The sequence below is a fragment of the Etheostoma cragini genome, chromosome 11, assembly GCF_013103735.1.
Source record: "Etheostoma cragini isolate CJK2018 chromosome 11, CSU_Ecrag_1.0, whole genome shotgun sequence".
Lineage (NCBI taxonomy): Eukaryota > Metazoa > Chordata > Actinopteri > Perciformes > Percidae > Etheostoma > Etheostoma cragini.
The window spans coordinates 17,208,011-17,221,399 of NC_048417.1; the positions used below are offsets into that span (position 1 = coordinate 17,208,011).

General features: G+C 38.8%; 1 protein-coding gene across 1 annotated transcript; it reads right to left on the reverse strand.

The window, feature by feature from the left end:
* Nucleotides 1-1,471: 1,471 nt before the first annotated feature.
* Nucleotides 1,472-12,022, reverse strand: arsh (arylsulfatase H). The gene is made up of 11 exons (XM_034885760.1): nt 11,925-12,022; nt 9,899-10,051; nt 8,919-9,040; nt 8,681-8,803; nt 6,021-6,223; nt 4,655-4,875; nt 4,163-4,299; nt 3,704-3,841; nt 3,195-3,354; nt 2,392-2,513; nt 1,472-2,029 (listed from the first exon to the last, which is right to left on the reverse strand). The coding sequence occupies exons 1-11, from the start codon at nt 11,927-11,929 to the stop codon at nt 1,620-1,622; spliced, it is 1,794 nt and encodes a 597-aa protein (XP_034741651.1). The 5' UTR covers nt 11,930-12,022; the 3' UTR covers nt 1,472-1,619.
* Between the last annotated feature and the right edge of the window lie 1,367 nt (nt 12,023-13,389).

A 13,389-nucleotide genomic window follows, 5' to 3' on the forward strand; every position in this document is an offset into this window, starting at 1 on the left:
AATGGCAGTCTACACTACAACCGGTTTTCAGTCCTGCTTAACAAAAAGGTAAGACTGACTGTAGAGCTATGAATTAAAAACTCAAAAGCATAACGTCAGGTCTGATAACCTCACTACCAGTCTGGATGTCAGCAGAGTGACTGAAACACTACAAAAAGGCTCATAGAATTCAGGGGGAAATAACTTAAATTATGTATTCAATGTGACAGAAATGCACTTATATTGAATTGCCATTTTATTGTCACACATACTAAAAGTTATTGTAAGAATTAAGTGCACCAACTGAATAGATCCTTCACTTAAAACATGATATACATGAAATAAAACATTTACCCTTCATCTAAGCAAAGATGTAATAACGCACTTACACCATGTATAGTGCAGTCAATGTATTGTTTAATCTTCAGTTTGATCAGTTTCAGTACTTTCCCTCGGTTTTGGGGGGGCTTCATAATAATATAAGTTTAGTCACTTTATTTTCATTTCACTACAAGTATTTAGGGTTCAAACCGCAAAGCGGTAGAAACCTTCAATGTTTGTCTGTTTTACTTAATATTATTATATTATTATTATCCCGTGAGCTGGAATGAGCTAGAAACAGAAAACTTGGGGGAATATCTTTAAATGGTGTGTATGTGCTTCTATAGAAATATAAACCCAATTGACCACATTGTGGCGCTGTAATTAAGGCTTCAAAATGCACGGCCATGCAAGGCCACGCCCCCCACATTGTAAGTCTGATTGATTTAAAATGTTTCACACAGGTGCAGCTTAATGTGCTCTACAAAACAGCCTCAAGGATCATTAAGGTCCGCCTAAAATATTTTTCCCCCATTTTGAATCTTTTGAAACACACATTTTTGAGATCTCCTCCTCCACCGTAGTCCGATTGCCACCATATTTTCAGCAAATCCTCAATGGTTCAAGCTTATTAAAAGTTGTATAAAGCATGTCCATATCTCAATTACTTTTCAAATTATCAGCAAATCAAGCTATAAATGACTAAATGTTTGTTCAATCAACACAAAACTTCCAGGAAATGTCTACATAATGACTCCACACATACACTGCAAGTCTCATTCAAATTGACCTCTAGGGAGCACTTTTAATCCACTATAACTGGAATGGAATGACGTAATACCTGGAATGACGAAAAAACAAGGTTTGAGCTTGGAATCGCAGCTTGCGGCTTTATTATTAATTGTTTTAGTGTTGGTCATCTACTTTTCTCAAATTGCCATGAGCTGAATTGTAAATAAACGTGTTTTGCCAAATCAGTTGTATGCATTTTAAACAAAGTGCACCATTTATCCAATCGTTACAAAGCTTGCAGGAAATGTTTGATAATGACGTTGGACCACATGTGTAAAATCACTTTGAAGTTGCTATTGGGAAAAAAGTTTTGAACCCGGGAGGCGCCGCTTGCAGCTATGTTACAATTAATTGCACTGTTCAATCAGTTAAAATTTTAGATTAAACAAAGCATTTCTATAACTAATTATATTTTACAGCAGATCTTTAGGTCAAACATTTTCATGTCACATCTTTAAAATGCTCTGGAACCTTTGCTGTTTTTTTTTTTTTTTTTACTTTTTAGGACCGTCTGGTGGACTTTTTCCTTAAACATGCGTTGTGTCCTCCTTGCAGCCACAGAATGGAAAAGTCCCACAGCAGGGCTGAAGACTGGGTCTCCACAGAATCTTGTCCCATGTCATCTGGCTCTGAATGCTGGGCGCGTCTGCTTTCGGGTGTGAATGAGTATCATCAGATGCCTGCTTGTTTGTGAGGGTATTTCGATGTCTCTCCACAGCTTTTGCGGTCTGCTCGAGGATTTCAGCGTATCGCGGCTCAGTATCAGGTATCAGTGGGCGGGACTCTGAGGGATCGTGGAAAAGGTCGTAAAGCAGCGGGGGGCTGTGGTGCGTCACATGTTCTCCATGACATAAACAGATCTTAGTGTCATAGCATCCACCGGCACCCGGGGGAGAAAAGTTGGGAGTGAAAAAGTGCACCTTGAAGACGGAGTCACCTGGATGGAAACACCCACCGGGAGAAGATGTGAGCATGCACATGTTTATGGTTTATACTGTGACAGGTTAAAGCTCGCTTCTAAAATATTTTAGTGCCTTTGCTTGTGAAATAATTTGCCAACAATCAGACTCTGGATTCAATAAGAACTGAAACTCATGTGCAGAAAGGAACTGGAAAAGCTAAAATCTAAACAATAACCATAACATTATCAGATTCCTCAATTACATTCATGTTTTAACAAGCACGTCCAAGAATTTGCCATTCACAAAATGTCAGAAAAACATCAGACCTATAGAATGGTCAATAACATTTGTCTGCTGGTGATGGACTTCATCTTTATGTCTACATGTGGGAACTTACTTCCAGGTGGGTGCCAGCGTACTGCATTCAGGTAGATTCCACAGTAATGGAACATAAATTCATGCTCTGATCGCTCTACCTTCCCTTCCAACAGTGGCATGAGGTTATAGCCATCTGATTGTCTGGGAGAGAGGTAACATTAAGAGAAACAGAGAGGAAAAAGAGGGGAAAGGTGAGATACGATTGTGCTATAAAATCAAAGGAGAGACCATTACCCAAACACTACATGCAGATACCCTTTTATTCAATAATTAACTATCTCACGTTGTAATGATCATATTATAACTAGTGTATTCAGAAAAGTAAATTATATTGGCAACAGAATAAAACAAGCTTGTTTTGTCAGGATCAATGGTAAGTAAATAAGTTAGGATAAAAAAATTAAATAGAACACCTAGCCTGGATGCCAGCCGAACTACTCATAACTCATATTTCAACAAGAATCTGAATATGACAACGTCGGGCTTTATGTCACCTACACTGCTTGCAAAATTAACTAAATCAGTTTTCACACAGCATCCCATACAAAAGCTATAGTTGTTTACAGATAACAAGGTAATTTTGTTGGCTTTACACAGTAATCATCCAACTATAAAACCCCTTGATTATTATGCACTGGTTTAGAGTAATTGTATGGTCTTTTCTCACCTCTTTTTGTAACTAAACAATGGTTTGTTGCGCTATTGTATTCAACAAATACAGAAGCTTTTCGACCTTTCAGAGAAGAAAACTCTGGAGAAACAAATAAGACTCGGTGAATGACAGCACACACACAAAACATGGACAGCACCTGTAATCTTTACCTGTCTGGTTGTGTGTCCTCGGCCAAATATTTCAGTGTTGGATACAGGTCCATGAGGCTAGTGGGTTCGTCCACTGTTCTTCCAGCTGCCAGTTTGCCAGGCCAGCGGAAAATACCAGGCACCCTGATCCCCCCCTCCCAGCCTCCCATAGCTTTCCCACCTATAGGTGAGTGATTAAGAGAAATTACACAATGCAAATATCAATTTGTTGTACTGAATGCGGTAAGAAAGATAAGCCTGTGATATATATGATAATGTAACCAAGATTTAGACTAATATTCAAAATTATTACAATGATCTTATGTAGTGTGCTTGAACCTTCAGTACCATGAGATAAGTGGAGCACATCCCCAAAGATTTTTTTACAACTTCCTATGCTGTTAATATTTTGTCAACTGTTGATATATCTTTTGAGAAAATATTTACCAGATTAATACATGGATGATAGCATCAAAGAAGGCAGCTAAAGTGACTGTCATTAAAAAAAAGCTGTGTAAGATTATGTCTACCTTTATAAATGCCGTTCCAGCCTCCTTTCTGGCCAATGATGGCATCAGCATCCTCCAGGTGTCCACCGTGGTCTGATGTAAAGTACATCAGAGTATTGTTGGCTAGGCCAAGGGAGTCCACCGTCTCTGTGATTTTCCCTAGAAAGCATATTAACGGAGTATCAGATATGGTTGGATAGAGAGTTCCATAGACAGATAGAGACAGTAGGAGTGCTCTAACTTTCACGATGGTTAGAAGGACAAGTCTGTATTATTTTTCCTAGTTTTGTAATTTCTAGCGGTTAGCATAACTTTGACATGCACAGAGATGAGTAACATAGGTAGAACCCAGTGATGATGGGATGTCTGCACCTCGGTGAAATGTTGCACTGGGTAGTTGATGGCCAATCGGACCAGTTTACCAGCGTCAAGCTAAAGGGCCAGTAGAAAATGTTTAACAATGCATGCCAATATATTTACCGATCATCCAGTCAACTTCTTCTAGGTTATCACCGTAGCGACCATGGTGACTTTTGCCAGCAAAGGCGGGGGTTATAAAAAGTGGTGTGTGGACATGGGCCAATGAGAAGAATAGGAGGAATGGATTATCAACATTCCTAAAGAGAAGAGGAGATAAGTTCAAAAAAATTATTAATCTATGTTATTAAAATCTATAATAATTAGATTACACAGATTACTTTTTAATCTTATAAATCTATAATTTCCAGAATCTGTAAATATGTCTAATACATTTCTCAGCCTATAGAATTGTAAAAAATAGGCTACATCAAATTATTCCAAGGAACATTCATGCTACATAGGGACTTATTTCCTCATAAACACGGGCACTGCAGTTTATTCAGAGTCGATCCTACATACCCTGTCCTGGTACGGTAAATGCTCAGGGGATCATTGCTGTGATGCCATTTTCTGTTTTAGAAGAAATGTAAAGAAAAGAAAAACAACACATACCTCTTTATAAAGTTTTGTGCTTCTCCCAGCAACCTCTGGGGCAGTGTCTCCACCGTCATTGGCTGTTCGATTACTTCTTGGTTCCTCATGATGATGCAGTTCCAAGTCGGCAGGAGTTTAAAGGGCATGTACCATACAGCAGTTGCTAGGATACTGAAAAAAGAAACTGCTCCAAATAGCCACAGGCTGACTTCAAAGAGGCCACACACACGGACACACACCTGAAAACACATAACACACAGTGAGTTTAGAAAAAAAACACACACAAAAAATAAAACCAGTGCCATTGGACACTTATATGAAGTTACTTGACGTACATTATGTAATTTTCTGCTGCTCGGGGTCACTCAATCAAAACAATGGATGTAAACACAGACTTGTATATGCAACTATCAATGCCATTAAAAGTACATATGTCTTTAAAACCCTAAATAAACAATAAAAATATAAACAACAAATACAAAAGGTATATAAAAAATTTGCATAAGAGTGAAATATCCTTTTGTATATGAGGGAAGGGGATCAATATGTCCATCTTACAATATAATTAATCTCCACAAATTAAAACCTGTTGAATTAACTATTCTCTGATAATGTCTCAACCAATATTTAACATTATCATCTTCCCAATTGTCGAATGTATTGCAGGGCTGTTGGACTGAATTGCACTGGACATGTAATATTGTGCTACCATGACACTTCCTATTACTGTCTGGGAATGCAATTCAAAGATTTTGACACTAGATGACATCACAAACCATTACCAAGTTAACTATTTTGTGAGTAAAACCCAGTGTACATTGTGTCCTTTGTTCTTTAGTTCAATAGTTTTATAGGCTTCTGTCTTTTGCTGGGACCCCAAACCTGAGTTCTCTATTTGGACTGGATCATTCTTCCTCTTTTCAAGCTCCTTTTTGTTTGCTCTACCTGTGGCACAGCTGGTTCCTGTTCATCCTACAAGTACCTGCCATTGCCAAGTCTTCACTGACTTTTGATATTACTTGCTTTGCCCGCAAGCAAGTTTCTGGCAGACATGACTGTAAATTTCACAATAACTTCTTTTGTTCCAAGCTTTTTTTCTATTTAACCCTGTGGCTCATGTCTCAGTGATTAAACAGTTAGTTATTTTGCTTTGGGGCCAACGGCAAATCAACTCTTTGTTGTCCAATTTCTTTCTCTTCATCCGCTAACCCAAATGTATCTCTCAATTTTCTCAGTCTTCATTTTTGGTTTCTAGCTGTAGCTTTCTAGTCATATTTTCTCCTATTACTGTATGTGCCTCTACAGGTCTTTTTCAGATATACCTTTGTGTGATGATGTCTATTAAGAAAAAGCTAAACTGACCAACTGACAAAATCACCCATACCAGTGTAATAAGTCCAATTCCAAGCATTATGGTCAGATTTTGTAGTGTGTTCTGGATGTCTATCATGATATCACTCCCCTGTCCGGGCACACAGTCATTGAACAGGGTGAAAGGGAGACCGTAGAAATAGTTGAAGCCATGCTGGTTCGGATGGTGGCAGTGGTCCCCTCTGTGTTCACAGTTCACACCCAAGTGCCACTTACCTGCAAAGACACAGAAAAAAAGAGAGATAAAGAACTAAAAACAAAAAGGAGTTACAGGAATGTGAATACATAAATGCCTTTCATTTTGCTAAATTGTTTCATTTCAACATCGTCCATACATGGGCATCTTCTTCTTGCATTAAACAGTCCGTTTGCAAAATGCAAAACCGTATGGTTTTGTGTGCTGCCCATGCTTAAGTGTGACAAAATTGATGCACCTACTAGGGATGGACAATATATTGACGTAAAAAAAAATATCGATAGATTTTTAAATGTGACATGGAATTAGAACATATCGATATATAATTCAAATTTGCGCTGTGATCCTTGCTCCATACAAGCTGCTGACCCGGAGCTCTCTGCACTGCTTCCCGCGCCCCTGCCCCTCCTTTTATATTCACAGAGGGGGGAGGGGCAGAAACAGCCACTCAGCAACTCTTCAACAAACATGGAGGAAGCAACAACCTCTGCGGAGCATGCGGAGGAGGAATTGGTTAGTAAGAGAAAAAGCAGTGGCTCAGTTATTTGGCGATGGTTCAGATTCAAAGTATCACATGAGTAACAAATTCACATTACATATAGGGAGTGCCATAAACAAGTTACAGCCAGGTGTGGAAGCACCTCAAGTCTTTTTCACCTCCTAAAACAGTGGCACAAACTAAAATATGAAGAGTGTGTGAAACTGCGCGCTGCAGAAGCCCCAGCCGCAAGCCATCAGCAACCCCAAAAAGCCCCAGCCCCGAAACTAAGCTCACTGCAAACTTCATTTACCCGCAGTGGGCCTTTTGAAAAGAAAAGTGACAATGTGATGTGTATATCATGCATAAACATTTTAATTGAAAATGATTGCAGTTTTTTTCAATGTCTTCCATGTCATGTGACCCAGTGACTCAAAACTAATATTACTACAGTAATACAAGTTTGAATTAGTATACACACGTCACGATTCTATTCTCTTACAGAGAAGCTAAAACAAAAGCTGTCTGCATGTTGTATAACCCCAAATTTCCACCGGATGCGTAACGGATGCAGATCCGCTCTGGAAAGGCGGCGGAGTCCTTTGGTTTCCATTAAAATCAATGTTTGTATTTCCACTGTCTGCGGAACGGCTCCGTCTCAGATCCGGCGATCCCCAGCCCACCGGAGCAGATCTGCAGAGCTTCTATTTTTGCTGGGTGCCGGAGAGCTCCGAAATTTTTTTCCAAACGCCAGATAGTGCGGGACAAGAACTCGAGCACAGAAACAAATAAAACATCCAGGTAATTTTCAATATGAAATACAGCGTGCTCACGGCGGATCACATTTTCCCGCAATACACTTTGAAAACACAGCACAGAGTTGTTTCCTCTCTACTCCTCTGGATGGAAACAAACTGTTGTCGGTTTTGTGGCTCTATTCTACACAAATTTGCGAGATCTCTTGGGTTCTCAAGACTTCAGCTGTCAGTCATGGCTGGAGCCGTTCAGCAACAAATCCGGACCTGGTGGGTGTTGACAGCGGCGGAGCACAGCAGCGGAGCACAGCGGCGGAGCACAGCGGCGGAGCACAGCGGCGGAGCACAGAGCCATAACGCAGCGGAGCATGTATCTTATAATTTGACAAATTATTGTAAACTAAGATGCTGGCTGAGACAAACCCGCCCCTCCTTTCTCTACCAGTGTCATTTTAGCAGAGGGTTGAGCACACAGGACAGGAGAAAGGACTGATACTGATTGATGTCTGTGTTCTTCATTCTTTCCAACTTCACTCCATAATTTATGGACATTTTGTTTCCAGTGAGATTATACATATGTGTATTGTTGTAATGTTTATGCTCTAGAAACAACATTTAGTTATATTTAAAATATAGATAAATCCTGTTCTGAATGTATTTTTTCTTAATATATATATATATATATATATATATATATATATAGAAAGTATAAGACAAGACTAGGTCAAAACCGAGTAGGTGGCTGGACCGTATACAGTATGGACCTTTTTATATATATATATATATAAAAAATATATATATATATATATATATATATATATATATATAAAAAGGTCCATACTGTATACGGTCCAGCCACCTACTCGGTTTTGACCTAGTCTTGTCTTATACTTTCTAAAAACACACATGTAAAAGACCAAGAGAAGTCGAGAACAGACAGACACACACTCTACATTATATTATATATATGTGTGTAAGTTCATAGCTGGGTGTAAACAAGCAAGTGCCATCCTGTACAGCTGACCAAGACTCAAGTACCTACATGATGGCACACATCTGACTGGCTGAAGTGTCCATAATTCTTTTACCTGGGAAAGGGTCTGGAGACATTTCACAATGAGAACCAAAGAATAAAGGATCACATTAGGTTCACTCTCCTGTGTAGCACTTAGAGATTCCTTGGAATGAAAAGTGTGTTATAAATAAAATATATTATTATTATTATTATTATTAGGTTACCTCACCCACTAAGCTGGTGGTGTATCCTTCTTGCTGTAGCCTTTTAGCAAAGGTGGTCTCACTGGGTGGCAGCCCCCCTGAACCTCCAAGGAACAGCAGTACCTGCACACGGCCTGTGCTACCCAGTCCTAGTCAAGACACACGAGCAAAAATAAAACAATATGGGACGCACCGTCAAACATTGCTGTACAAACATGACCAGAAGGCTCATTTTCAACAAATAAGTTTAAGAATATCTGTTACCTGAGCGGAGTGCGTAGCGCCCTGTCATGAATGCCGCCCGGCTTGGGGTGCAGAGAGGAGCAGCTGCAATGTGCTGAGTCAGCTTCACCCCTTCAGAAGCAAGTCTGTCTATGTTAGGAGTTCTAGAGGGACACAACATGCGTAAATACATAGGTATAGTTAATAGGTAGAACAGAGACATATGCATATGGAGACTTGTGCAACTTTATCTCAATGCTTGTGTGCTTATTACATTTGTAAATTTTTAACTGGTGGTATGTAGGCTGTATTGCTATTGTGGCACAGTGGGAGCAGAGCAGTACAGACCTTTCAGCCAACAAGATCTATTTATGCATTTAAAGTTTTGTAAATTTTTCTATTACACATTTTTCTAAGCATTTACAGATTTCTATACCCATGCACAGATCAATATATACATTTACATATTTGTCTACATATATACAAATATCAAAACACTTGCAAATCTGAATACAGATTTTTTTTTCTTTCAGGAAGATCTAACACTTAATCCATAGACAGTTAAAGAAATGTACCAACAGATCCCGTTGCTTTGGACGGAGACCAGTGAAGAATATTAGAAGCACTATTCCGGCGATAGCTGAGCGTTACTTTTACAAATCTCAATTCGCATTTAGTGTTTATTTAACACGATTACAAAGCAGATTACACACACACGGATTGATATACACTTGTACAACTCTCCATATACTAAGTTTTGTTTTAATAATGGCCCTATAGAAACAAATAGATAATAAAAAAATAATACACATTAAATTCCAGGCATCAGAATGAGAGAAGAAAAACAGATATTGGCATATCACAGACAGGACGTAATAAACAGTCTGCGATGATGGTAAAATACATTGTTGATAATGAAAAGCATAAATCAGAAAACAAGAGAGAATAGAAGCAGACAATGGGTGAGAAAACAAGAAAGAAACACACAGAAACAGCACCATAACACATTGGTTACAACTGACCTGATGGTGTCATTACCGTAGCATCCTACATCGCCGATGCCCAGGTCGTCCACCATAATCAGAACAAAGTTGGGCTTCCTGTTTACCTTCGTCCCTGTGACATCTCTCCCTGCTGCCAGAAGCAGAGAGAGGAGATGTGCCAACAGGTGGGACCTTAGGGTGAAAGATTAAAAGTGACTATTAGTCGATGGATTGATCCTCAGAAAAACATTCGGCAGCAACTAGGAGAATCCTTTAATCATTCAAAATATATACATACTCTAGCCTTAGCTTCTAAAATGTGTGCGAATGTGTGTAAATTGTGCGGGTCCACTTTGGGTTCCCTTTGTCCCTGACCCTCACCTGACTCCTATGGAATTCGCCCATGTACCCCAGTCCGCTCAACTGTTTTCTAAATTTTACTAAATTAGTTAGGAAATCCAAACCTGATTTTAACAAACACTAAAAGTGCAACGAGATTGGTTTAGAAGTAAGCTAGTCAAACAACAAAGAGAACACACTGACATTTATAACACAATGACAGGGAGAACAACACACACTGCGGCTATGGTTAAGTCGGCTCCATAGACTGAATAATGGACAGAGCATTAGTAACATCACCCATTGATTTGTGGACTACTGTGTGGAAGCCTTGAGTTTGGCAATTTGGCCATCGCCATCTTGTTTTTTTTAAACGGATGGGAAGATCTTTAAAAGAGAGGGTGGAGCTAGGGAGGATGACGTGACCTTCCCAATGGCGTTACGCTAAGCTAAATGCTAAAGAAAGTACGTTTCTTCAACCATTCTAAAGCGATTCTAAGTTTTATAGGCGAGTAAACGCAGACCTACGCAGGTCGTGACAACATCCATTTGCATGTACAGCAGTACAGAAAATCGGCAGACTTTCCCTCAAGGCAACGATGAACAAGATATTTTAAGGCAACCAAAATTTACAACTAACTTTAATGTAAAAAAAATAAATCACAGTGAGAGGGTCAACATCTGACAACACCCAAAACAGGTTCACTGGTAATGAGACACTGGCTTGGCCACACCATCCTCCCCTGATTCACCCTCTCACCTGAAAAGTTGGCAAAGCCACGCCTAAAGAACGCCCCGCTTTATTGTCTATTTTAAATAATTGGGACCATAATTTAGCAAATGAACATCGTACAGATTTTTAAACTTGCAATTGAGCCCATAAATGAATTATGAAAATGATTACTGAGGTCATAAATCAAGTGAAAAGTAGTGTTATTTTCTCGTAGACTTCTATGCCAGCCAGCTTCTTTTTGCGGTTGTGGAGCCGACCTTAACTGGAAATTAGATAGAATGCAGCACTTCCACATTGGCTTCACTTTCAGACCCGGAAGTGCCGTCTCTATTAAAGTTACATGGACCTTTGACTCTTCCTACATGAATTTATCTCCCAGTAATGATTGATTTTCCCTGTCCTGTATGTGTGGTGCTGCCTGATGTCATGTGACAGCAGTGAATGCAACGATCTCTTTGCACTTCTTAACCCTTGTGTTATCCTCCCGATTTTGGTCCCTTTTTCTTTTCTTTTTACTACCACTAGTTTTACACTACTTTTTGGGATTCATGATCAATAAACTTTATTTATTTATTTATTACCTAATATTTAAGTCAGAAAAAATATAGAATAGAAATTATGAACTATTTTGACTAATAGTTAAGATCAGAGGAACTTATGTGGAGTGGAGTTTAGTCAGGATACTGAACTATATTCATTTCAATTTTCACCCGAAATTTAATGACAGTGATCAATATTTGCAAAGAGCGATGTCATCCCTTTTTGTGTGGTAAGTTGATTAAAAAGAAGCTCATATGTCTGATGCAGACATTTTGAAAAGGGGTCAAATTTGACAGGAGGGCAAGCGGAAAATAGCAAAGGTGCTTTTATACAGTGTGTCTGCCAGATGGACTTTACGTTACCTATCTTTAGATTATTCTGCTGGTTTTACGGTAGTTTAGTCAAAAGACATTGCAAAGACAAAGCAAATGTAAACCTGCCATGTGGACTCACCTCATACCTGCACAATGCTCTGATTCATTCACCTACCGTCACCAACCTGTGTAAAACTTAAGAATGTGATACACTTCCTAAAGCCATGGTGAGAGGACGCGCCTCCTTGTCTGACTCTACAGTAATGACAGGCTTAAGAGCGCATTGCCACATTTGACGTAATGCATTGAGTAAATGCGCACAAAAATAGTGATTCCTACTGTGGGTCAAGAGCCCTCAAATGGTTAAAAAATGATAAGAAAGAAAGAAAAGAAAGAAAAACAACACAACACAAAATAAAAAAGTGTTTTTGTTCTCCTTTTCCCCCTTTTTATCAGAATGAATGCATGCTTTGACCTCTGCAGGTAATTTACAATTTTCCAAGAAGAACAGACCAAAACTGCTCTTCCGGTGAACTGTCCACAACTCATGTCCACACAAAGGCCATAACCTGTGACTGGAGGTCACAAAAAGTAGTCTTTGGGAACCACTGTTTTAGAATTTCCGCAAAGTGAACCTCACAAGTCTTCCTCAACCATAGTTGGCATCCTCTGTTTTAGTTTCCTAATGCCGATGGAAACAAATACGTATTTATGCATTCTTTATTATAATACTCCTGTTATTGTGTTATGTTCCATTCATACTTATACATGCATGTTTTTCACAGGGAGTGGAAAGTAACAAAGTCTATAACTGTGCTTAAGCCCCATTTTGATGTATTCGTACCTTACTCAGGATTTCTGTTTTGTGCCCCTTTACTTCTCCATTTTTTAAGTAACACTTACTCCACTAACTTTTAATCCACTAAATGTCTCTGATGGGCGTAGTACCACGTACTTTGTAGATCCATACTTCATATGATATCTTACTAATGATATAATTGAACATGATACATTGCTCATTTCTGTAGTTTAAACCACTGATACTGCCTTTTTGCCTTGTGATCTTTTCGTAGCATAATGTTGAGAGTTGAGAGCAGTAAAACCAAGCAGTGGTTTTGTTCTCAAACTGGGTAATTGTCAACCGTTTTTAGAATTTTAACAAGTCAAAACTATTGAAGAAAAATAAAAGAAAAAGGTTTAAAATAACTAAACTCATTTAGTATTGCAGTAATATTTTGTCTTAGTATTCCTTGTCTTGTCAGTTACTTTTTGTAGTGGCTTTCTGACCACAGGTTTAAAAAGCCCAACAGTACAGGAATAGTAGGTCGACATGAACCGGCTATACATAAACTTCTGCTGTCATAATACAGTCATCAATAATCTGGAATCATTCTTTATGACAATACTACTTATTTCTTTAATGGAATTACAAAACACTGGGATTACGATACTGGTGTTTTTATGAGTGTGTTTACCCCACAGACACCAACACAGCAGAATTTTATAGTTTCAACCATTAAAGATAATTAAGTCTGATTCACGTGTAATAAAATTAACTCCATTACTGAGTCACTATCAAGTCATCACTGCTGCTTGCAGTGCTG

Excerpts from the sequence above, each read along its gene's own strand:
- arsh (XM_034885760.1), bottom strand. Across the intron at positions 9,041-9,898 it reads TACGGTAATGACACCATCAG|AACTCCTAACATAGACAGAC; the intron begins GTCAGTTGTAAC and ends GTGTCCCTCTAG. Across the intron at positions 4,300-4,654 it reads GCACAAAACTTTATAAAGAG|GAATGTTGATAATCCATTCC; the intron begins GTATGTGTTGTT and ends TCTTCTCTTTAG.